The sequence below is a fragment of the Pseudoliparis swirei genome, chromosome 17 (assembly GCF_029220125.1).
Source record: "Pseudoliparis swirei isolate HS2019 ecotype Mariana Trench chromosome 17, NWPU_hadal_v1, whole genome shotgun sequence".
In the NCBI taxonomy this organism is placed as follows: Eukaryota; Metazoa; Chordata; class Actinopteri; order Perciformes; family Liparidae; genus Pseudoliparis; species Pseudoliparis swirei.
In genome coordinates, this window is record NC_079404.1 from 8,339,822 (window position 1) to 8,366,467 (window position 26,646).

At 47.1% G+C, this 26,646-nt stretch overlaps 1 protein-coding gene across 1 annotated transcript; it reads right to left on the reverse strand.

Moving 5' to 3' along the window:
* Window positions 1-62: 62 nt before the first annotated feature.
* On the reverse strand, window positions 63-25,637 carry jag1b (jagged canonical Notch ligand 1b). Its single transcript, XM_056435288.1, has 26 exons — window positions 25,344-25,637; window positions 24,776-25,072; window positions 18,594-18,645; window positions 16,040-16,297; window positions 15,561-15,621; window positions 13,155-13,285; window positions 12,943-13,062; window positions 11,236-11,349; window positions 11,031-11,144; window positions 10,825-10,938; window positions 10,365-10,411; window positions 9,776-9,949; window positions 9,241-9,391; window positions 8,201-8,365; window positions 7,992-8,105; window positions 7,730-7,843; window positions 7,449-7,562; window positions 6,900-7,016; window positions 6,205-6,232; window positions 5,431-5,516; window positions 4,723-4,836; window positions 4,509-4,618; window positions 3,551-3,790; window positions 2,849-2,980; window positions 2,474-2,615; window positions 63-1,942 (listed from the first exon to the last, which is right to left on the reverse strand). The coding sequence occupies exons 1-26, from the start codon at window positions 25,398-25,400 to the stop codon at window positions 1,467-1,469; spliced, it is 3,642 nt and encodes a 1,213-aa protein (XP_056291263.1). The 5' UTR covers window positions 25,401-25,637; the 3' UTR covers window positions 63-1,466.
* Between the last annotated feature and the right edge of the window lie 1,009 nt (window positions 25,638-26,646).

The window sequence follows — 26,646 nt, forward strand, 5'->3', positions numbered from 1 at the left end:
CCAGCAGAAGTTCCCACGCCAGACATGTTTGGCTCGATGCGTCAGACAGACTTCACTCACTCTCCAGAACAAAGACAACTTTAATTCTCTTTTCATACAAAATATTTAATAAATATGACTTTCAAAAATATATTGCCAGATCAACACATAATTCTCAAGTTCATAACACAAAGTCAAAAATAGAACAAAAATGTTGCCATGATCTCAAATCGTTTAACAGATGAGATAAAACATTTGTCTTTAAGAGCCTCATTAAAAAAAAAAACATTTAAAGAAGGAAACTAATTAGCACAGAAACAAAGCAGACTCTCGCAGAGCAAGGCCGTGTACTTGATCGGATTCTACAGTGTTCCCATTGCCCCCTACGGTTCAAGTACTCCCCGTCTAGCTTGTGATTTTTATGCTGACTAAAGCAGATGTGAATTCTGGCGTGTCATATTGTTGCGACTTGCCTTGCAAGTTGGTGGATTTTGACAGCCTTGGAAATATGCCAACGGGTTAAACTAAAGCCGCTGAAGGTCTTTTGTTCCCTTAAGTATGTATCCATTAGTGGCAAGCAATATGTCTGCCACCTAGTCCGTTCAATGCAGCAGACTTTGTTGTCCTAACCTCGCTTGCCTTTAGTCAAGGTCCTGGCAACAACTAATGAAATGTCAAAATGTGTGGCAAAAAAAAAAAAGAAGGGCGTTCAGGCCAAAAGTGGCCATCCTGTCTTTTTTTTTATTCTTAGAAATTTGGCTTTTATCGAATGCGTTGAAAAATTAAGTCATTGAAAGAAATGGTAGGCTTCCACCTCTATCAAAACCTTCAAACTAGACAGAACATATAAATAAAAAGTAATGATATCTTAAGGCTCTTGATTATTAAGTTAATAAATCAAATATACACAATGATTAATACAAACATTTACATATCTACATGTTCTAAATCAACATAAATTCTTCATATTGGCAGCAACCGCTGACATTGAACCCTGCCCTCCCCCCCAAAAAATAAAAATAAATAAAGTTGATCATTTTTTTTCATTTGACAGTTGCTGAAGTCTAAAAGCTGAAAAAGGCACTTTCTCCAAACAGAACTAGAAAGAACTCAAACACATACTAAAAAATAATTAGCTCTAGCGTTGAACACGTCGGGTAGTTTTAGTCATTGTACAACAATTACACCAGGAGCCCTTTCCATGTGTCCACTGAATAAAAAGCGAAATGAAATGCAGGAGGAGGACACTTGCAACTAGTTCTACAGTGAAATGTTTACCAGCGCCTTGTGTTTCCAGCCAACCAAAGCAACTGTCATTGCCAGTGTAAGCCAGCTTGTCAAAACTTAAATTAACACGGGGAATATCTGAAAATACGGTGGGGTCACGACTGACACGACAGTTTGCTAACATGCCAAAGCTCCCCCGTTTCACCCACCACCGGGGCGTGAAGGCATAAGGCTTGGTTGCACAGCAACGCAGCTGTCTGCTATACAATGTAGTCCATCCTGTTTATGCTGTTTGCTGTCTCCAAGTCTCTGTTGTCCTGTTTATTAGTCCAATTAGGGTGTTTGGATGTGGAGTTGGGATTGGAGACGGGCGTCTTCTCGTCCCTCTCCACCAGTGTGTATGCTGGCTGCTTGGCAAAGCGGCCCTTCTGTAAGTGCCTCTCCTTGTCGTCCTCATCCCCCTCTGGGTGATTTGTCCTTATTTTGGCAATGATGGAGTTCTTGTTTTCGTAGTCCTTGATGGCCACCACGAGGCCCACGTGCTTCTCTATAGGGTTTTTGATCTGGTTGAGCTGCTCCCGCACGTTGTTGGTCGTGTTGTCTTCGGCGCTGGTGGCCGACGGCCCGTTGTGGTTGCTCTGTTTCCGCCGCCGGCGCATGCACCACAGGAAGATGGAGACCAGCACGAGGACCCAGAGGACGATGAAGACGGAGCTGAGGAGGGGCACTAGGTAGTCTGACGGAACAAAAAGGAGACAAGCATAGATGTGAGACGCAACAAAGACGAAAATAATTAACTTCCAGCCAAACCATCCTCGTAAGAAGACACTGTTATATCACCATGTCAAGCTTGCTAAATGATTTGCACGCCTTTGCAACCTGACCTCCGAGCCCTGGATAAGAAAGGAGGCTGCTTCTATTTGGCCATGGCGGCAGCTTGCTGTCACAGTGTGTGATGAATGGCGGACACATGTCGGAGTCTTACTCAGAGTCCAGCCAGTCGCATTACGAGTCAATCTAAAGCCAGGTAGTCAAACGGCTCGGCTTTTTCCATCCCGACTGCCATTACAACCGACATGAGATGGCAGACCTGGGCCAAATGATGCCGGAGTCATATTTTCTTTCTGTGCTGCTCCACATTGCCGACATGTTCAGGGATTGGCTCGAACTAATCTGATCTTCTCAAAAAGGCAGAATTCACCAAACCGCCCCTGACGTGTCTGGGAAGCTTCACGGGCAACAGTCACAGCTTGAAAGCAGCGCTCACCAGTTTTGCTGGCGCTCGGCACGCGCACTTCCACGATGGCGGCGATGATGGTGTTGTTCCCGTTGCGTTTGCTAACCAGGTCGATTATCCGGTCTGTGATCTCTTTAATGGGGCTCCGCTCCAAACAATGATCCTCCGTAGACTGGAAGAGCCAAGAAGAAGAATTTAGGTTTAAGTTCTCCATTCATCGTGTTTACTTGCCGTCTACTGACAACAAGCAACAAGCCTAAAACCACCACATATCCCATTAGAGTATGTCTCAATACCGATAAGAGTGCATGTTGCAGGCCATAAATCACCAGGGATTTGTTTTTAGTATGCATGAATAGAGGCAGACAAACATATGGCAGACCGGGAGTGGGAGGAGGTACTTACGATGCAGACGTGGATTTCGTTGCTGGCTGAGAATGAGGGGTCACAGGTTATGGACACAGAATGCTCGGAGGAGAAATTCTTCACTACGTACAAGCGCCTCAGCTGCTTACACACATCCTCCACCGTCAAGCTCTGGAATACGAAAAGAAATTAAACAAATGTTAACGCACATGGAAAAAGACGGCAATCAAGAAAAAAGGAAGAGCGAGGCCTGCATTTTGGCAGGAGGCTCAACGTGGTTGGGATCCACCTCATTTAGATTAAAGACCACAGGCTCGTATGCTTGTCACAATCTGCTGTCATGCTTGTTAAGCAACTGGCGAGTGATGACCCTATGTGGTGACAGTCGCCAGTGGTCCCGTTTAGCTCAAATCCATATGATCCTGAAATGAATCTTGCAGTGCGGTCGGGTTAAGAGGGGATTGGCAAGAAGTTGTGAATGCCAGATTCTCAGGAACACAAAACTTGGATGCAGACCACAAAACAGGCAGAGAGAAAACAAATTGAAAAAATCTCAAGACTAGAGTTCTTAAGACTAGAAATCCCTTTGCCCAGGAGGGCTGGTTGAGCACGTCTGAAAACCTGATCTTTCACAGTTTACTGCCCCCATTCATTTCAGAGTGGTGGCGGGGGAGCGGCGTGAAAAACGACCCCAAAACCCTTTAATTCAATCTCTCCCTCCCTGGTGCCTAGGTAACTCACTTGAGGCATGGTCTCCTTGTTGAAGGTGAAGGTGATGTTGGCGCAGCTGTTGTCCTGGTAACTGGAGCTGGGGTGGCATTTGGTGGGACGTGGGGGAGGGTTGGAGCGCCAGCACTCCCCGAGGCCGAGGCAGGGCTTCACAAAGCAGTGGCCCTCCCTGATGGGGACGCAGCTCTGGCCGGAAGGACAGCCACCCCGACCTTTGGCACCCAGGTGGCATGACGTAGGGCCACACCACATCTGGACAGGAAAAACAGGACGGAGCAGACAACGTTAAATCACATCTGACTTTTCTTTCATGTAAAATGGAAATATTAAGACTAGAGCTGAAGCAGGTCTGTTGGTTCAATACTCTGAACACCAGAGATTCAAAACCAGATTTCCCAGTCAATGATAATGGGGACTCATCGTCATCCATATAAAAAGTTGAGCTCCTGTCAGCCAAAGCCCAGTAAAACCCATTTATCATCGAGTTCCTGTATCAGACCATGTTTAACATGGTCGCCTTACAGCCCGAGATCATTTTCACCCCAAGATGCGTGTTCTTCCCGAGGGGAGCCGTAACAGTGAGGGGCCATTGGTCATCTGGTGGGTCGACGGGCACGATAATGATAGAATACTTCAGGCCTCGGTTTATCACCAATCGTCACCCGGCGTGACATTTGCCGATTCCGAGCCGTCGTCACCGGACACGTATTTACCACAGTGCCATTGTATTTCTCTTCAAAACAAATTGCGTCACCTTTCGATATAATGCGACACTCCCGAGCTCCCTCCCTCTGACAGTGTTATTGAGGCCCTACCTGAGATCTCTAAAGAACTTGAAGGCTTGAGACACAAACCGCCATTTGAGTTTATGACCCATTCATTGCACGGCTCCAAACCATGACATCGTGCTCTACAGATGTAACTCGTCTTACTCCTACATTTAGTGGACAGTGTGTGTGTTTAGACAAACCTTTGTGCACACAACTTTCCCATTCAAGCAATGGCAAGTGTTGCAGTCGTCCTCCCATTTGAGTCCATCGGGGGTGGCGTGTCCATTGACGGAGCAGGGTTTCCGTGTCACTGCGTTAAAAAGGACAACCACAGTATTAATATAAATATATATTGGAGACGGTGTGCTTGTAATGTGGATGTGTCCCTCATTATCATCTTGTGAAGACTTGTACCTTCTTGACAGTGGGGTCCAGTCCGGTCTGGTGGACACAGGCAGCGATATCCGTTGATCTCGTCCACACAGGATGAGCCAAATGCACACGGAGAGGACTGGCACTCATTAATATCTGCCACAGAGGAGGAGAGCGAGAGGTAAGATGAGGCTCTTTTTTTTAGAGCACAGCCAGTCGGCACACAAATAATGGGTTCAGCAACCAAGTCCGAGGCTAAATTCACTGCAGGTCATGTGTCATCTGAACAGTACATACACATACATGACAGTTAATAAAGAAAACAAGCAAACATGCTTCAAATCAGACTTGGGACGTTTTTTGTTGTTGTGTTGCCCCATGCAGCTTTATTAAAAGGCAGCATCATTAGCAGGTATGTAGGAGCTAAAGGCTGGACTTATCAGAACAAAGGATTTGCAATGGGAAAGAATGTGGCCATCTGAAAGCCTTTAAGAGGGAAAACAATCTGTGTAATCAGTGTCAGAGAGCATTGATGATTAGCTGTTGGCCTGCTAAGCCGGTTTCCCCCGGGGACAGCAGCCGGGCCCGGTGGAGTGACACCGAAATGGCTCGGCCTGGCCCACTTCACAGATAATTGGCTGGCTAGACCCTCCATTTGGAGCGACCGTGATGGTCCAGTGTCCCGGGCCTGCTCTTACTTACGGCTCAAACGGGGATCAGGGAGGAGTGGGAGGCGGGGTTAATACTCACTGATTCGACAGTCTGGACCTGCGAAGCCTGGGGCGCACTCGCAGCGGTACCAGTTATCCCCGTCCACGCAGGTTCCACTGTTGTAACTGCAAAGGAAGAAAAAAAACGTGAGACATTAGTTTCTCCATCAGGATAACACAAGGCTTGTTTTATTCCCCCCCCCCCCTTTTAAATCCACTTATTTTCGGCTGAAAATTTCTCACAAATCAGCTTTCTTAACCCTTGTGTTTCCTTCGGGTCAATTTGACCCGATTCAATGTTTAACCCTCCTGTTACCTTTATATTTACTAACATATTTTACCCTTGAGGTCAATATGACCCCAGCTATTAAAATCTCCAGAAAATTATTAGAATTAATATTGTTTTCCAAGTGTAAGTGTGAGGTACTTTATGTTTGTTTGTTGACTCCCGAAAGAACACCGACATTAAACATTGAATCGGGTCAAAATGACCCGAAGGCAACACAAGGGTTAAGGCCATTAAAAAGGCAATCAGACTTGTCGTCTTCATTTGACACGTGTGCATGTGTTTGGGAGTGAGCTCCACTGGTATGTGCTTAAAGAATAAAAGTTGGGTCAAAAGATTTTACAGAAGAGTTAAACTGAGTGCATCCCAGGAGTGACAGGAAAGGGTGTGCGCCTCGTTCTCAGCATTGATGCGTCAAAATACAACGCCTGCAGGTGAGAATCTACAACATAGGGGAATCTACGACCCCCCCCCCCCCCTATGGTTAAATCCGTATAAATCACCAGGAAATGTTTGGCTTCCACTTACCATGGGTGGGGACTGCAGTCGTTGGTATCTGAGAGGTACAAAATAAATAGAGAAAGGCAGGAGGAAGAAAAACAAAGTGGTGAGTGTGTTGTTGTTGTTTCTTCTCGATGTGAGACAGCACGTCAAAGCTCGTGTGTGAAAAGGCGTGTTGAGCCAGTCAGGCCTGACTACTCTCCGCCCGATTGTTCTGCCTTCATTAGCAATCAAGCGAGTCGACTCTTACACTCAAAAATGAGTTTTTCAGCTTTACGTAACCACCACCGCCACCGACAACACCTCCACGCCCAGATTCCCATCCCGGCTGTTTCTCCCTCCCTTACAAAAAAGGTTTGGGGGATTTTATGTTTTGGAGTGCATGCATACAAGGGCAGGGATCCCAGAGAAATGGAGGAGGGCTGTAGCACAAGCAGACATGTCACTGTTTGGACAGGAATGCAACAGCAAGAGAGACGGGTGTGTGTTGGACGAGGAGGGGGAGAAACATCTGTCTCCACTTTCCTGAGCCCCTTCCACCCCATCCTCCCCTTTCTCCTCTCATGGCTAGCAGCAGCCAGGGAGAGGGGAATAAGATAAAAAAATATATATATAAAAAATGGTACATATGGGAGTCGTACTTAATTAGATGCAGGACTTCCCCTCTGCACTAGATAGCAGGTTTGTCATCATTTAATAACCTTTATCCAAGGTGGACTTACTCTGAGTGCATGTGGGACCCTCCCAGCCTTCCTTGCAGACGCAGGTAAACGACTCCCCTGTCACCACACAGGTTCCTCCATTCTCACACGGGTTTGGAAGACAACTTGAGTTTTTGGCTGAGAGAGGGAGAGAAGAAGGGAAAAAAGTGTAGCCGTCAGTTTTTCCCCTAATTTTAAAAGAAGATTATCAGTCAAATCAGTGAGCCTGAAGCTGAAAGGAAACTGGGTGGTTTTCTCTGAAGGAATCTGCGTTCGACGACTTTGAAGTAGATTGTCAGTGCAATCAGGCGTTTTAAGCGGATATCTGTCAGCAATCATGGGAGAGGGAGAAATGGGCAAGAAGGGAGATGGAAGGAGACGGAGCGTTGACAGAGTGAAGGGATAAAAACAGTTTGTGCACCTGGCAGGTCTGCCAGAACACATTAATATCCGAGAGAGAGCTCTCCTACAAAGTAATCCTGTGTGTGTGTGCGTGCATGTATGTATGTAGTGTGTGTTGGTGTGTGTGTGTGGGCGAGTGAATTTGATGAACAAACTGCGGTGACTCACCTATATTACACGTGGTACCCTCCCACCCTGAGAAACACTTGCACTGGAATGTGTCGCCCTCGTCGTGACAGGTGCCTCCGCTGTTACATGTGGATTCATCGCACTGACTTTCGCCTGGAGGGAACATTCAAAATCTGGACTTGCATGACTGTCCACAAAAACACACGCTGCATAGAGGATTAAGTAATTATATACGGCCATAAGCACATACCATGAGCCTGCACAGACAGACTACACGGGTGTGGAAACTAAAGAAAAAAAGAAAAAACAAGGTCTCTTACGGGAGTGGCAGGTCTTTCCCTTCCAGCCATTCTTGCATTCGCAAATGAAATCAGTCACCAGGTCTCGACATGTTCCTCCATTATGACAGGGGTTGGTGCTGCAGTCATCAATGTCTGGTGGAGACATGGGATAGTTGTGTGATTTATGGGCCGCATATCAAACACATCGTCACGCTTATTTTATGAGGGAACATGCTTCGCTCTGTCCCCTGAGGGAGCTGTGGGTGTGTTTTGAGGTCACGTGGCGGGCAGTCCTACTCACTGATCTCGCAGTGGTCGCCCTCCCAACCGTCGCCGCAGATGCACTGGTACACGTTGACTTTGTCGATGCAGGTGCCTCCATTGCGGCATGGGTTACTCTCACAGTCGTTGATGTCTGTTTGTTTTTTTGAGAAAAACGTGAGATTGAGATTTTTTGCAGTTGTGCATTCTATTCTATTGCGTCGCTGTGCATTAGCAGTCTGATCTTACTCTCGTGGCAGTAAGTGCCTCTGAAGCCTTCCTGGCACTCGCAACTGAACTGGCCACCAGCCTGGCTCCGGCAGCGGCCGTGAGGTCCGCACACATTGGACGAAATGTAGCGCTCTCCTCCCGGCGTGCTGTTGGATGCCACTGCAACCGTGCAGCTGTCAATCACTGCGGAGAGAGAACACCGTCAGACGGTGAAACAATGAACAAACCCTGTTTGAACAGACAAACAATGAAATGTGGTTCGTGTCTCCCAAGTGAAAAGGAGGAATGGAACTCGGTTTATCGCCATTATTCATTGAGCACAACAGCTCTGCTGTAATCTACAGGTGAAAATGCCAAAAAAGTTGATCTAAAAAAGAAAAAACTATCCCCAAAAAAAGAATGATAGGAGAAACAGAGTTAAGCTGTTATGCTTTCATAAGCAATTCAGAGTGATCTTTTTCACTCTGCGCTGAAATCCCTTCCTTTCCCCTGTCTGATCAGGTTAGGGGAGCAGGGGGTGGGGGAGTTTCTCCAATGTAATCGCTTCATTCTTGCCAAGAGCATAGAGAATCTCCCCATCTGGTATCTGACTCCGTGGTTGGTCCGCTCACTTAATTACACACACAGAATGTGCACATTTGTTGAGGGGGAAAAAAAAAAAAGAAGAGGTAGCCCACCAAGTCATTACAGAGAACACACACAGTGCTATCAGACTTTTGCCAGATTTTCAGGGAACTCAGAGGAGGGAGAATCATTGGAAAAGCTTTGCTGAGGAGATTGATGGGGGGGGGGGGGGGGGGCATTCATCAAGGGAGCTACACTACAAAAACAAAAAACCCTGCTCACCTTTTGCCAAGAAACTACAGCTCACTAAACTAAAATATAGGTATCGCCCTCATGAGAAAAATGTGGGCAGAGTGTTTAGGCAAATGATGAAGACCTGGCCTTATTCAGCATTTTACAACGGCACGCCATGCAGATCACCTTACAAAAGCGTTCTGGAAAAAGGGCGAGAGAGAGAAAACAAAACGTGTGGTTGTTGCAGGCGGCCGACGTACCTTTGCACGTGGTAATGCGACAGTGGTCTTTGAGGTGGGAGCAGTTTTTGCCTTCGTAGTCCTCCGAGCAAGCGCAGAAGTAGTCTGTGGCCAGGTTGAAGCAGGGCGCTCCATTCTGACACGAGTTGGGAGAGCAGTAATCGATATCCAGCTAGGGCAGAAACATGTTGGAGAGAGAGAGAGAGAGAGAGAGAGAGAGACACTTGAGAACCTGATAGTAGACATGATTTCTGCAACACTGAGCAGAGCAAAACCCGCAGCATCCTCCCTACAGGCTGTGCCAGGAAACAACAAACGCACAGACGGCTCCTCGGCAGAGACCGAGGAGCCGTGCTCCGACTCTGGGCTCCAGCACTGAGGAATGTATCCCGCTGCAGCCAGGAGCAGCTTCAACAAAGCACTCCCTTTCAAAAAAGAAAGGAGGACTGTGGAACAACAGCCATTTAAGAGGGTGGGGCAGGAAAACTTTACAACAAACCCAAAGACACAGCAATGCTCGCAGAAAGGGAGCCGCTGGTGGCGATTAGCGTCTCACCTGGCAGAGATGTCCAGAGAAGCCGGCCAGGCACAGGCACTGGAAGCCGTTCACCTCGTCCTGACAGCGCGCGTCGTTCAGACAAGGTGCACTCGCACACTCGTCGATGTCCCTCTCGCAGTGCTCACCGGCGAAGCCAGGGGGGCACATGCACCGATAGCCGTTTACCAAGTCCTGAGGGAGAAAGGAACCAGGGTTAAACCACACGCCGAACCAGAGAACCGAATTAAGGGGGAGGGGCCGCGCCAACTTTGGAGGGACACCATCACAGCGCCACAATTATTTCGACACATTTTCCTGGCACGGGCTCAACACAATAATGTTGATGGCAATTCAATCTAGTGTGGTCAAGGAACTTGTGTCACCCTCCCCTAGAACCCACTCTGAACCCACTCCCCTCAGATTTGATTTCAGAGAAATTCCTCAACAATTCCACTGTTATTCTGGAGAGAACAGTTTACAGCAGCCATTTATACAACCACTGTCAATGTGCCCGGCTTCGACGAGAGACAACAAAAGAAACAAACGAGCTGGCAAACAGAGCAGCCAGGCCAGATTAAGCGAGATGGGTTTTTGACCCAACACGTACCTTGCAAGTTCCCCCATTCTGGCACTGGTCCTTGCAGTCGTTTAAATCTACACGGGAAAACAAAGAGGAGGATTAATTCTGAACAGCTCGACTGAAAAGTCTTTAAAAACAAGCCTGTGCTTTATGTTTCCCAAGCTAGAGGCCTTTAAAAACATTGTCTAGAGATAGAGAGGTGGATAATGGTGGCTACAGATATCAGTGCAACACAGTATTGAGCAATCACATCTGCTGCCAAGAGAAACGAGTTGTGGGTTTATTCCCTCAGTCACACAAAAGGACCAGTAATGATATGGCAGATTTATTTACACAGCAGGAAAAGGCTGCACTTGTCCAACTGTTTGCTTTACGCATTCATATTACAGGTTGTAATCCCGCCTGTACCGAGTGAAGAGAAATCTAATAAAGGGAGCAGGTGTCCCGCAACGCAGCTGCAGCCGACAGCCGACAGCCTTCCACTCACTGATGTCGCAGTTTTGCCCCGTCCAACCGGGGACACACTCGCAGAAGTATCCGCCAATCAGGTTGCGGCACGAGTTGGCATTGACACAAGGCTTGCTTTCGCATTCGTTGGCATCTGAAGAGGGAGAGAAGGGGGTTAGTCACATTTGCGTGTGCGGTTGACAGGTGTCACATGGCGGGAAGGGGAAAAGAGGCCGAGCGGCTCACCTATCAGACACGTCTTCCCCGTCCACTGTGAAGGACAGTGACACTTGAAACCGTTCACCAGATCTTGGCAGGTTCCTCCGTGATTGCACGGGTTCGGCGAGCAGTCGTCGACATCTAAGCAGAAGAAGAAGTCAATTGTGGTTATTTAACACAATCTTCTCCATGGGCACCGACGCTCAGTGTGTGCAGGTGGAGGCAGTCTTACTGATGCTGCAGGACGGCCCGCTCCAGCCCGGCACACACCGACATTCGTAGCCTTGACTGGTTTCTGAGCAGCTCCCTCCGTTGGAGCACGGGTTGGACAGACAGGCATGTTCGGCTAGAGAAGGAAACAATGTTTTTGCAAACAGGTCACACTGAGTGAGTGACTGTGTGGAGAGGGGCAAAAATCCACTCTTCGATACTCGTTTTTTGTGACGTGTATCCTTTATGGCTGATGATCTAATTTTAATATTGATGCGTTTCTGATCATTTTGCTGCCATGAGAATGTTTTATTGTCACACCATGTGTTCTACATTTGCCTTATTATTCCCAAGAAAAACAAATTAGATGCAAAAATGCATTGCAGCATTTGACTCCCATACTGTCAGCGGATCAAACCCAGAGTTTGGCTACCCTCACCAGTCACCTACTCCTCTCGTTCTCTTGCCCAAAAGCCCGCTCGAAACCCCGCCATCTCACTCATTACCCGCCTGGCAGACCGCACCACCGGGAAATCATCTTTCATGCCAAGTTGACTTGACCAACGCACCGTGACTTCCCTCTGACTGCTCTTCTTCTGAGAGGCGGCACAAGATGAGAGACTAGCGGGAGGGCGAACGGGAAGGGGGAGGCGGCCTCTGCCCAGGAGTTTCTCTTGTCTGGATGAGCTAAGGATGAGAGGGTCTCAAATGAATAAAAAAATCAATGATTCACTCTGGGAATAACTAGGTGGTTGGAAGCGATTAGTTGGATGCCGTGGGGAGAGGATGCAGCGCTGCACCCTGGGGCCTCTGTGTTACGATAGCCTGACGTATCCCCTGGTCTGAAGACCTCCTGTTACGGAGGGCACGGTTTCCTGACATGTCTGCAGTTAAGCTGTCAGCACCCCGCAAGGCTCAGATTTAATGAGGAAAAAACATCATCTCCATGGTAAGTGTTTGCAGCAGCTGAACCTTAGCACCACACCCATCTGTCTCGAGTGCTCGAGGAGCGGAGGGATGACCAGCCCCTGAAGATCAAACCGGTGGATTACCTGATTTGGGGGACACTCACGCTGGAGTGGAAACAAGATTATTGTAGAGTTACCACCTCCTCTGATTACAAACTCTCGGCACCTCTGACCTTTAGTCTGCAAGTCAGGAAGCCCAGAACCTACCCACTTATTATAACACCGAGCATGAGTTTGAGACCCCATGAGATTACATCTTGTATGTTGGTGTTAGGTTCCACATGAAAAATAAACAAATGCCAAAAGGGAAGTTCTGGTAATTTTGGGTCCCATATTTTCTTTGGCAACATGTTTTATTTGAATTTCTTTTAAATAAGATGTTTTCACAGCATGATTTACTTCAGCAAACAAGATGCAAGAAGCCTTAAAGGGACAGTCAGGCAATTTAGTACAGCACGAAGAATGGTCAAAGCAGAGGACAGGATATTCGGCTTATCAGTCAACCTCATTTCTCATAATGCGACTGTCGCATTTTACTGGAGCCCTGGGAATTTGTTGAAATATTTATATTAATTGAACTTGAAAGCTATTTTTTCAGACTTTAGAAAGCTGGTTTCAGAACTACAGAAGACATTCAACTATTTTCAGAAGCCGACACCCTGTACCTGTAAAACCAGTGGGATGCCTTTAAAATTGGCTTCAATGACGTGGCAGAAAAAGACAGCAGAAATGTATCTGGCAGAAAAATCATAGGCACTCACCTCTCTCACAGTTGGCCCCGGAGTAGCCCTCGACACAGGTACACTGGTACTTGTCAGGTCCGGTGTTGATGCATGTGCCTGAATTCAGGCATGGCTGGTGAGTTCTACAGTAGTTCAGATCTGCAAAAAGGAAGAGTTTTCACAGCGTTTAGTTTGTTTTGGTCATAACATGGGTCGCTCCTGCAATGATTGCAACTGAAATAAGAATGAACCTTTATCGCAAAGATGGCCGCCCCAGTTAGTGTCGCACAGGCACTGCCAGGGCTCCACACAGGTGCCATGGACACAGCCAGGGTGGGGGATGCACTTGTCACAGTACTGGCCCTGCCAGCCATACAAACACCTGAAAGACACACAGAATGCCATCAGCCTCAGATCACACACACACACACACACACACACACACACACACACACACACACACACACACACACACACACACACACACACACACACACACACACACACACACACACACACACACACACACACACACACACACACACACACACACACACACACACACACACACACACACACACACACACACACACACACACACACACACACACACACACACACACACACACACACACACACACACACACACACACACACACACACACACACACACACACACACACACAGAATCACAACAAGAATCACAACAAGGTCAAATAATCCCAGTGGTATCTGAAAATTGCTAATATCTCGATCTTCTGTTGGATCCAAATTCCTTTCACAAGCAATATAGCAATAGTCAGAATTAAATGAACATACATTAGCATAATATATGTACAGCATGGAGCTGCAAAAATGACAAACAAAGAGCCACTGTTGCCCTCACAAACAACTGGACTGCATCTTAAACAAACAAATGAATCTTAAGTAGCGGGGTGTTTATGAAACAGCATTTAAACAATACTCGGGACAGGGGAAGTATTTAGCATTCTACCAAAGAGGGGAAAAAAGGAACACGCACTAAATTACAGCTCCAACAGGACCTAGAGTGGCCATACGCTCCCTTTAACAACACTGTGGCTGTGGCTTGGCAGTCCCTCGCATGGAGGAGTGTTACACTGCTGCTCATCCTGGTTCCCATGAGTCAGGAGTCAGGCTTGTGCCCCCAGAGCCCCCGAGGAGGGGAGTGTCAGCTGGCTGACCGCTGAGACGTCCAGGCAAACAATTACGCTGATAACGCGGACTTTTTCTCCCTGGGCTCAATAATTAAAACGGGCCATCCAGCCCGACTGATAAAGTGCGCTCTTTAAAGAGTGGCGAGGTGGCGATACAGTGGCCGCTGTGGAGCCCACGGCAGGAAACGGTGTCCCTCTTGGGGGCCGATTAGCCCGGAGAAACGGACGGACTGTAAAAATATAACGTGGCGGTTAGGTAAACCTCGGCCTGTGATTAAAAGGGGCTATTCTTAAAATTGTGCTAATCCTCTCCATGAGAAGCGGAGCAGGATTCCCCCAGCAGGATCCCGGATCGTTGTCCAGTTACTAAACAGCCAAATTACTGGGGAATGTGACACAACGCATACATTCTTTAGCCCTGGACATGGAAACAGACCTCTTTTCAGAACCAGTGTGTTGTTTTTCCCCTAAAACTTTTTCCTACTAATCTTGGTCCACGGTTGTGACATTATTGCATTAGTGGTGGCGCGGACGACATCAAGTTAATGACAGGGAGGCTGCCCTCGCCTGCAGCCTGCGTTGCTATGCGCGGCTGTTGTTTACACTGCACCAGCCTAACGATGGGAACCTGCTCGCTCACCACAACAGTAGTGGAGCTTGCTTGGAGGGTTTGTTGGCAGAGTGCATATAAACAGAGGTAAACCCGGAGCTTTAAATATGGCCACACCTGTGAAGGGACCATAGCAATTCAAACTCTTGTTCTGCCAGTGGCCACGCAAGCACTAGAAACCAGATTAAGTCAAGAGTTTGGGAAAAACAACTTCGCGACGGAAAAGGGGCAAACCTGATCGTCCCTGCGCTTGACTTCTGGCCAAATCAGACAACAGAGAAAGCAACTAATGCCAGAGCTGTGAAAAGAGTGGGGCAGTGCAGGGCCTCCTCCAGGATGGAGGAGGAGATACAACACTCACAGCACACAATGCCCCAGCTCTGATATCCATCTGTGCCTGGCTTTTCCTCTGGCTGTGTGCATAAACAGTGTTAGGAAACCATTAGCGACACAAACAATACACTTTAAGGTTAATCCGAACGTTACATGCGATTAGGCTGATAACGCCTGCCTCATTAGAGGGGAAACACATTTCCAACATGGAGCCTTGGCAGTGGCGCCGCTCCCTTTTCTCAGACTGGCAGCTCTGGTCCAAAACTCCACAAGAGATTTACAAGCAGCTCAGCCGGCATCTCTACTAAAGCCCTGGTCCTGATGTCTGATACCGCCTCTTGGCCAAAAGAACGAGCACATACAGGGACGAGCCACGCCATGACAGCTCTGGTGCTTGGAAGTGAGCCCTGCTATCAGAATGAGCCACGCCACACAGCATGCCAAGTAAAAGCACTTGGTTTGCCATTTTACATTTTAAGGAGCATCGATAATTTGGTAGCATCATTGACAAGAGTATTAAATCATATGGACACACTTACTTGCATCCACCTGGCTCCTTACATGATCCATGTTCAGTGCTGCAGCCTTGTCGACATATAGCTGGAGGAGGAAGAATAATTATCAAAATGTTATTTTAGCACATTTAAATTAGAGCAATAACCAGATATAATGACTTCCCTCTAGGACATTTCAGTCTGAAGGCTGCTGTCGACAAACAACCACGCTGGCCCTGCCAGGTTAACATTTATTAGGAAATCGACTACTGACGATTTACACAAGTTTAAATCATGCAGGCAATGAAAAACTTTATCTGAATGGAAAAGAGACGAATGCTGTGAGGAGTTCAGAAACAAAGCCTTCCATTCAAGTCAAACCACACAGCAGACAGTGTATCAGCATGGATTACAGTCTGGCTGCGAGTGTTAGAAGACTCGCTCGTAGTGACAAACAGTAGTTTGTCTCGAGCTGCTGCCTTGATCAGCATTTCCATTTTGAAGTGCCGTCACGCGGCGTTTACCTGTGTTGCAGTCAGGTCCGGACCAGCCATCCAGACAGGTCTTGTTCCCATTGTAGTCGCATGTGTAATGCCCGAAGAACTCATCGCGGGGCCGACAGAACTTGTTGCAGCCGAAGCCATAATAGTGCTCGTCACAGATGACCCGGATCTGATACTCGAACTGGGCCACGGGGCCGTTGTGAGTCAGCTTCTGCCACTGCGGGCTGGGGTTGATCATGCCGGAATGAGAGGCTTTCTCTATCAACCTCCCATCTGTGCCTGAAACATACATTTTGTACATGATTAACGTCACAAAACGCATGTTTTACCCTCAACTATGTAGTGGAGCGCAGCGTTGTACTTGCCATGTTCTCCGTGATCATACAGTGGGAAACCAAAAATGCCCCAGAAATTTGGAAAACGAATTGCAGAAGAACGCAGAGAGAGCAGATTATATGTAATTAAAGCAACAAGAGGAAGAAAAGAGGAAATGCAGTAAGAACAAAACAAACAAAAAGGACATGTAATGAGCACTCTTAACTGCTTTTTTTTTCTCACGCTCACTCTCCAACTCTCGCTGGTTGGTTTCTGATTCTCAGGTTTACAGCTCAAGGATATTACCGGTCTCAGTTGCTGCCTTCTGCATCTGCTCATGAGAGGACAGAACTGCAGCCACCATCAATTACAGCGGGAGGACACCGATGCCACAGTCACAGCTGGGAAGCCTGCCAGTGTGCCATCAGCACTTTTCTTAAAACATACATTCTTGTCCTCACAGCACTCAAAAGGATCTCGAGTCAACTGTTTTTCATACACTTCCAAGTATCCATCTATTCTGCAGATGGAGAGCAAAAGCACAGCCTCGGTTGTGATTGTGCAACACTAAAGGAGACCTAAAACACACAGACCTAGACCCAGAAACCTATTTTCATGTCAAACATGAAGAGGTCACAGCTCTGTCAAATGGGCAAGGACTGACCTGGGAGCCAAGGGCTGTGCTGAGCTTCACACACAGAGCAAACATACCGAGCCCAGTGTCCAGACACGACACACACAGACATACATACAAACACACACACAAGCGCTGTGCATTAGCACCACTCATTCACATGAAGAAGCACTCGCTACTTGACATCTGAATCTTTCACTTGTGAGAGAATGAAAGATATGTCAAAGCAGTTATTTACTGCACTCGCATGAGCAGAGGTGGCTGACCGCTGGGTGGATCGCAGTATGATGCAACGCAGTGAGGCGGAGGGGACGACCTGCTGTCATTTATTTACTGTGGTGTGGTGAGGTGTGTAGATGGGGGTCGGCCGTACTGAAATCACAGTGGCCGGTAACATTTCGCAGTGGCCTGGAATCCAGAGCTCAGCTGTGTGGCATTTCTCTACCAACTGCTGACCTGCAGTGTCAGGAGTAGCACATTCTTACTACCTGCTGCCCGGCTCAAGAGCTGAACATAAATCAAAGAGCTGAACATCAATCAAAACCATTTCATAAAGAGATGGAGATAGATACACACAGAAAGAAAAGGAATGAAATGTGCACTACAACTTTTAATTGTGATTGGGAACCCGTTGAGATCAGTCAGGATAGTCACAACTGTGAAGCTATCCAAACAAAGAGCTAGTCTGGTGGAGCTCAGAGGGGCTTAACCAGCATCGACTGTGTACATTCAGGGGGCTTTTCACACCAATGCCCTAATAGCTCTCTGGGGAGCGGCAAATACAGCAGAAAAAACTGAAACCGTGTTGGACTCAAACGGACCTGCATAAACAAGCATGGGATAGGGCCCTCCCTCAGCTGGAATCACCACGCTGTCGCCATTCTAACCGCCAACCAGCAGGAATCCCAGCATAGTTGACGAAAGAAACCAAACCCAACAACCCGCATGTTAACAACACGTTCTTCCCACGTTTGTGGAGAGGAACACCCACAGACTGCGAGCAGTACATCATTTAGGGAAAAAAAAGACCTCCTTCCGCTCCGAGCTCAGTCGGCAGCCCACCTGTGCTAGAGGTAACTGTAACCTGCGGGACAGCACAGCTCAGAGACCTTCCCAACCCCAGCATCGTGACTGCAGGCTGGGTTGCAGTGCCAGGCCGGGCGGCCGGATGAACTCTGGGTTTCACGCTTCAGTGCTGGTGAGACAGACCCCGACCCGTGCTGGCAGCACATGCCATCGGCTAAATGAAAACATTTTCATAGGGGAGCAGCGTGGTAGCCCCCCCCCCTCCCTCCCTCCATCCCCACCACTGCACTCTTCCTTCACTCTGTCGGCACTCCCCTCCCCTCCATCTGCCCTGTCGCCGCTTCTTCTCCTTCCCCCTCGCTTCCCTGTCCTGCTCTCCCGCCTTACAGGCACCTGTCAACACACTCTCTGAACACAGACACACACGCACACCCAGTGGACCATGTGGAAGAGGGCAGGGGGTTCAGGAAGAATAAACTTCCTTTTCTGACCTTCAACACAACTCCTCCCAGACATTGCCTTGAGGAAGGGTGAGAGGGGAGGGGGGCAGAAAAGAGAGGAAGGCAAGATGGAGATGCCAGACAAGGACAAAATACTCACCACTGGTTTCGTTGTTGGAGTCCAAGGCTTCCACTATCAAAGTGTAGGACCTCTGAAAGACAAGAAGAGACATACAGAGTGTGAGCCAAGAGCAGCTGTATCAAGCAATAACTGCATCATAAATCAAAACCATAAACATGACTATTCAATGGCAATGTGATAAATATTCCATGAAACTTATTGTGCAGAGAACCACAGAACAGTTAACAGCCTCGACGAAATTGGACCAGATTCCCACACGATACCCAGGTAACATAAATCACATTGTGCGTTTTATACTTTTATAGTACATAAAGTCCCTTTCCGCCCTATAAGTCAGGTAGCCTTGATGGTGTGGTTTAAACTAGACAAAGGGATGAGGAAAATTTTCCTTTATAAAACATATTGTTTAATAAGGCAAAAGGAACAATACAATCACAACAGTCAGGTTTCCCACAACCTCACCAGCCAATGAATTCTTGTCTCCCTATCATTAAGAAACAGCGGGCCCAAGAACAGAAGCTTTTAACTTGTAACAATGGTCCTGTTGATCTGATTAAGAGAGGATAAGCTCGCTGTGGTGCAGAGGTCTCTGCATCTCAACTATTAGTGCCAGTGGTCTGGTCGAGCTGGACACCCGCCCAGCAGGAGGGTGACTGATGCACCAAAACAAGCCAGATAACAGCGCTGTGCTGGACAAATGACTGGAAAAAGTAAAAAAGAGAAAAAGGCACATATACAAGGCTACTACAACCTGCAATGCCACAAACTGGGTTTTTTTTATTGCAGTGCTGCGAAAAGTCAGTGAATGAGAAGGCACATGGTCTGTTCTACTTTCCAATGTACACAGGATTTTCTATTGTATGCTCATAAAACAACAAAAACATAGTGCTATGAGTGGTTAATAATCTAAACAAAAGGGCTTATGATGCCTAATAAGCAAAGTCAAGACACAGAGAAAAATAAAAAAGACCAAACAAAAAACCTGGCTCTTGAGGCAGAAAGGCCGAGAGAGACTGAATGAGCGTGCCACTCTGGAGGGCCGGTCTTGATTTCAGCACTCCCGAAAACGCTTTGTCCGATTCAGGGTCGGTAGCGCTCACACAGATATCAGCTTACACGTCCGCGCTGCCCTGTGCCACAGTCATGAGGGAGCAGACAATGGGGTCTGCAGGCGCGCATGACCGGGCCGGGGAGAAAGTATGCGACTGCGAGGAAATGGAATTCACTCGCGGGGCTCAAGCGGCCACCAGAAAGCACCTACTTGCTACAGTCGCACACACGCTTGCCCCAAGCATTTGCCACTTGCTCGCTGCAGCGATGACTTCATGGTAAACAAGCTTTGCTCGGAGGGAAACCCCTGTTCAATTCCCACTGAAAGAGCTCGAGGAGGTATGACTCACTCCCGGCCTCGTTTCTCATGGCCGGGCCTTTTTGTCAGACATTCAACTTTCCAGGAGACATTCGTCTCATCCCGTGCCAGAGTTTCACTGGAATCCGGACAGCTATTATTTGAGATCCAGCACCCAAATCTGTCTTTACAGTTCATCATCAGTGGACACAGAGCGCTAATGAGTCAGTGGTAATGCGACTCCTACTCCCCTACTGCTCCAACCCAACCTACAGCTAGTTACATTTACACATCAAGGACAAGATACCTCATGGATCACACAAGCTGGAGTCATTTTTCCACTTGATGCATTCAATTGTAATCGCACTTGCATCATTGCCAGATCTGCACACCCACCCGCATGTCTTCACATCGTTTAAAAAAAAGAAAACGTGGGAGTTGGGGTAAATCTATTTGAGCCACCCAAAACAAATTCCATGTACACGGCACAGTAGGCGTTGGTGGTGAGCTCATCCGAAAAAACGGGAACTGAAATGCGACATCTCTGAACAAAACCCACAATTGTGATATTAGTCATTGTTGCGACATTAAGTGCAGTGACTTAAATGAGGATTATGTGAAGCTGAATATAATTGGTGTTCGACTACCGTTAAGTCCCTTCAGTGACCTCAACAAACATTCTGAGCAGCACATTGTACGTGCAGCTACATTAAGAGCAACCGCTTCCCACCGTGGCTGATGGGGAAACACATTCTCACTTTGTGGTATATTGTAGTCCAGTAAAGAGGCATAAGGTTAAAGGTTACCGGCTCATTTCTTTAGAAAGGCAGTTCTGCCACAACATCACACCCACGATTTGGACTTGCCTCAACATGGAAGCTAATGCAGCATTATCATAATAATCATCACCACCACAGACTGATCATGAATTAGTACCACATAAACATGATTACAGCCCACACAAATACAAAACATAGTAGCCTTAGATAATAGTTACTATTCATCTACTGTTCACATTAAGTCACCTACATCTAATGATCCACAGGCTTTGTATGTTGCAACATTAATATCATCGTGGCTGGATCGAACAAGTACCCTCTGCATCATTGGGATGTTTAGTTCCAGATCAAATAACTGCTTCCAGAAAGTGAGATACTGCCCGGCTCCTCGTTCACTAACACTCCATAACTCTGGCGGTTATCAGCTTTGAACCGTCTGCCACTGCCAGGTTCACTTTTCCCAGGCTCCCAGCTGACTCACAACTTCTCTTTGAACTACAGAGCGCACGCACACACACAAGTGCAATAAGTGTGGCCACATGTCTTCTTATCTTTCATGGTCAAGCAGACACTGTCCGACAGACAAGTAACATACCCGATAAAGATCATTCCAGTTCCAATCACAACAACTTGAAACACTACAGCAATCTGTCAGTAGGGGAATTGTTTCTCAACACACACAAACGCTCACACACACTCTCAGTTACAGGTCACTCATCCTGACCTCAACTGAATAAAATAGAGCCATCTGATTTACCATTACAAGGTAATCCAACTAAATAAAAAGGGAGACGATGGCTCACAAAACAACATGAAAACGCCAAAGGTCTAAACGTGGGCAAGGCGTGAGAGATTAGACTGGTCTGGGACTACACTCACTCAGCACACAAGAAATGTAAACAGTTCAGTCAAAAGGGATGTTGACCTTCTGTATCAGTTTCCCCGAGTCAATCACTTCAATGGTATCAAAGTGAGATCTAACCAATGATTGGGACTGGTAGGTAGCACACCCCTGTTTGCCATAAAACTGAGGCTTAGTCATAAAAAGACAACTCCGATAATCACCATCAAAGCCGCTGGCTCCACTGATGCACTGGGAGGGAGGGAAGGAATGCTTTGCAAGAGATTTTCATCACTAGAAGAGCAGGAAAAAGACTTTACAATCAACAGCTTATTAAATAACCTGTAGGGGTACGTCAGCCCGGGGCCACGACAGAACCCCGCCCCGACCAAAGAATCTAACCATTTGCCAACTACAACTACAGACATGGCCGGATCACAAAACATAAACCCAAAAGTCACGTCAAGCGTTTATCGAAAACACGCAGCCAGCCAGCCATCCGTCTTCTGCAAGGGTCACCATGAGGGAAACGGAAAAAAATAGAGGCCCAGGTGATCCCGACTTAAATTGTCTACGCATGTCACGACTTCCATACAGAAAGATGTCGCGCTTCAAGAAGCCGTGATGTAACGTCACGTGACACAACACGGCAAGTACACGGGCGGAGTGAGGAAAGGAGGGGGGAGAAAAGAAAGAAAGAACATTTACATATTTTATTTTTCCACTTAACTGCCACATTAGAGCACACAACATATATGTCATTAATCCCCTGCAGCGCTTACCCTCAAGGCTGAGCAGTTTACTTCCCGACTCACCTGATCCCAGTTCTCAGATCGCTCCGACTCGTCAACAACTCACTCACAGCGAAGCCTACACCTACGCGCCTCACGTCTGAGAGGACACACCGGCGTTGGTTTTAGTTGTAGGACGATTGTGCCATTTAAAAAATTTGGGCATAATTCAAACCAATTGTGCCGGATCAACTCGAGCTTGAGATGCAGGACAAGAGATTACTCAAGAAAAGAAAAAAGAGTTGTTAAGGGAGCAGATAAGCGCACATTAAAAGTGAAAACTGACCTCTAAAGGATTTAAACAATCCATTCAAGAAAGGTCTTCTTTTTTTGTATAGCTGGGGAAAATATGCTGAGGTAGCCACAGAGGCAAGGTCAATTTGCCCGAGAGGCAACTTCACCACTGTTGCTTGCCCCGCACCACCATTACAGCTGCACTGACTATTATGCTCCGTAATCCTCACTCTAGTCACTGAGGGCACACCATTGTCCCTGCTTGATACACTGTGAGGGCCCTCACTTCTCTGTGGAATAAAAAGCACGGCGCAGACATTGGGGACTCCATACAGGGCTCTAAATCGACGATGTGCTAATGTAAAGATGTTCAGCCGACGGCATTCGGATGGATGGATGCCTGGTTGGTGCCCTACCTGATCAGAACACATGTGTGGAGCCTCATTAAGTGCAGCAGTTACTTTGAGTGGCAAGGTTAAAGCGATGAAATGCCTGAGGTCCAACCGAGCGTGACTTAAACAAAGCCCTCGGCCTGGACAAGAGGCCAACTTCATACAGCTCACAAGAGAGGATGGAGGGGGGTAAAAAACAAAAAAAAAAGCTTCATGAACTCTGAGTACCCAACAACCCAAATGCACCACACCGCCATCTGTCCACAACAGCCAATTGACTGATGAAAAGGACAAAGAGTGATATCATACCTAAACTGACAATTGTTACTGTGCACTGAAGTGAAGGATGAGCGAATCTAACGAGAGGCTCCGCTCTTTATCAAAGCTCAAAACTCCTGTTTTCTACATTAGAGTTGAGCTAGCTATATATATATATATATATATCCCTGATGTTGGCATTTTCCATGGAACTCATCCTCTGCATATTTGTCAATATGTCAGAAAAGAAATGAGACAAGCAAGTCCTAAAAGTTGAAATGGTACCAGGTCAACAAGTGCTGCTCCCAAGCAGGAACGATTTTCCATCAGAAAGATGAAACTAATCTGGCTCAGTGCGTTCATGCCAAGTTAGTGCTGCCATGGCGTGAACATAAACAGAAACCGTTGTCTTTAAAAAAAAAAAAAAAGAATAGGTGTGAGGCACCAGCGTCTAAGTGGAGAGCAAATAAAAAATTCTGACCATATCAAATTGCATGCTACCCTGCTGAGAACATTGTTTTTAGTGGCTATCAGATCATAGGAAAAAAAACACAAACCTAAATAATCATCCCCACAGGTAACGCACTTACTAATGTACATAACACACGATCATCCAGTTATTTTGCACATTTGAGGCCATCACGGCCTGAAATTACAACAAGGACCTCCATCAAGATTGAGGTAAAAATAGGCCTTGATGTAATTGGACACACACATACCATCGGACTGTGTATGCCCCCCCCCCCCCTTCAGTGGAGGAGTTTGCAGGCCAAGCTGTGGGGCCAGTCAGTCTGTGCACAGTTCTCATTTTTTTCCACTACATCGAAATGTGCTCCAGCATGGCATCTCATATCTCTCACAGAGCTACGACTCTCCCACAGGCCTGACCGGCACATTTATTTACTCTACGAAGAAGAGCTGACACTCAGGGAAACCAGAAAGTGGGGTTTCTTATCATTTTATGTTTTACTCTGGAGTTACTAAAGTGTGCAGCAGAGTGGCTGCCAGGGAGGCAGAAGAGGACATCTGGGAGAATGCAGCTCACCCACCCTAATATTTGTCAGACTAAGGGGGGATTATTTATTTATGAGGAACATTTTCAAAAGTAGTGTCGGACCAAAAGGGAATGCACTAAAATCAATCTCTCTCTCCCTTGAAATAGACTATTGTTATTCTTAATGATGGATGTCTAGTAGTATACATTTGACTTTAGGTCACACTTTATACACTGCATTCTGAAAACATATTGATCCAACGTGCCACGCCGTTTGTATGCCCTAAATGCTGTTTAGATAGGCCCGACAGGTCCCGGACGGGTGGAGAAAAATACCTGCACCTGGTTAATTGGCGCAAATAAGACGAGGGGGGGGGGGGTCGTTCACAGAGAACTAACAACTAAAAGATCCACTTTTCGTGGAGTGGGAATGACTGACGGACATTAATTGCACATAACTGCCCTGCAAACAAACATATATTTTTTCTCTCACAGAAGAAGAAGTGAAAGCGCGTCGGCTAACAGAAGGGGTTCATTCTTTAAAAAGGGGGTCTCCAACTCACCGGCCAGGCAAAACTGAAGGCCAAAACTATCCTGGATTTGTCATTCCTGACAGAGTTCTTGAAAGAAAATGTATTCCCTCCGAGGACGGGCGTAGATCCCATTCCGAAGCTGCAGGGCCCCGCAGCAGAAACCCTCGACTGGTATTCCTTCAGGCAAACTTTGAAAAACGTATCGCACTCGTCCCGCGTGCACTTCCTATCCGCCGCGTTCGGTGCGCCATCACAACACAGGCCGTTCAGCAGCTCATTGTGCATCGAGACGATTTGCAACTCGAATTGTCCCGATCCCTCTGACACCTGTTGAGGACAGACGGGTGAATGCAACGGTAAACTTTGACCTCATTATTTACAACAACAACCAAACAAAAACAAACAAACAACACAAAAGCTGGACCAGTAGACCCGCTGCTCAGCACACATGCTTTTGCTCTGGGCAGCGGACTAACTGGACGCACTTTTGCTTGAGGCATGGTGACATGTAACGTTAGCGTAGCCGTGCACATAAAAGGAGACGCGCATGCAATCAAAGTGCACCCCAACAGCTCAGCTGAGGTGAAGTAAGACATACCTTCGCAAGAAAGCAGAACAAAAAGGCAGCAACGACTGAGCCCCGTCTCAGAATCATGCCTCCGGACTGCTGTTGCCACTCGGTTGGTTACTGGTCGTCTGGCCGACACACGGCTCCAGAGCTCTGCTCGGGTTTAAACATGCACGACTGAGGGGAACACAGCACTTTGGTCAGCGGAGCGCAGGTTCCCGAGTCAGAGACGACCTCTCGCTAGTCTGTCCCTCAAACTCTTCCTCGGCGTCCGACCGTCTCCGTACCGTGTGTTGAAGAAAGTGTACAGAGTGGCATGCGGCAGCCGAGCTGACTGACTGACTGACTGAGTGCTGCTGGAGCTGGAGCAGGATACACAAGTTCAACGGGGAGGGCGTCTCCATATTCATGAGCAGGGCGCAGTGGCCCCGCCCCTTCTCGCGCTGTGAGGATGGTCCCGCACTCAAACATGGACCGTATAGGAACTCTTTGGCAAGTGATGTGGTGGAAAGTCAAAACCACAAACAAGTCACATTGATAATAATAATAAGTCACTACAACCACAACCACAAACATAAATGGATTATATTTTCATAAAAGCTATCAATTTACCTTGGAAAGGACATTATCTCTCTACATCCTGCAGGAGTTGCATATACTCACCACAGTATATGTATGTTTTAACTCATAAAGATGTATGTCAGCTTAAAAGATGAGTAGAACGAGTTTAGATGGTTTTACTCCCATCTACTTTTATGTTATTAGGCAACATGGTAAATCACGAGGACTGCAAAATGAACGTGCCAGTGGCTGAGTAAAGGGCATTTAGTTAAATGCATGGTATGTCAGATATCTTTCCTCATGTAATGCAGGCCTTGAATAAAGAGCACCATATTCCAAAGCAGAAAAAAATGCTCAATATCTGCACATTTGCTGCATTTGAAAACAAATGACTAACATGTGAAGAAACTCTGAATGTGAATGTGACCAACATGCTGTTATCAGGAGTGCACACAACAGTGCCCCAGAGTGGCAGACCTGCAGGTTTTATGCCTACCGGAGGAATGTCACACACTTTAAATTACTTGCAATCTGAGGCCTTTTCAAACAATCCGGCTGTAGTTTCTGACCAAACGTAACGCCAGGATGGATATTAGTCTGAATGAAACCCTTGCAGAAAAAATTCATAGCTTAAACTTAAACGGAAGGAAATAGGCTGACAGACTGTTGAAAGATATTGTTTCCCGGGTATCCTTTTGGTGTCAAAGGGCAATTGTGGCCGGGGTGTACCTATGCAAGAAGGTAATCTGTGAACTGGATCAGTGAGTACACA

Coding starts and splice junctions, on each gene's coding strand:
- jag1b (XM_056435288.1), bottom strand. CDS start 25,400: ATGATTCTGAGACGGGGCTCAGTCGTTGCTGCCTTTTTGTTCTGCTTT. Junction 18,646..24,775: donor CCTTCAGTTTTGCCTGGCCG/GTGAGTTGGAGA, acceptor CTTGTCTTTCAG/AGGTCCTACACTTTGATAGT. Junction 8,366..9,240: donor TCGCATTACCACGTGCAAAG/GTACGTCGGCCG, acceptor CTCTCTCCGCAG/TGATTGACAGCTGCACGGTT.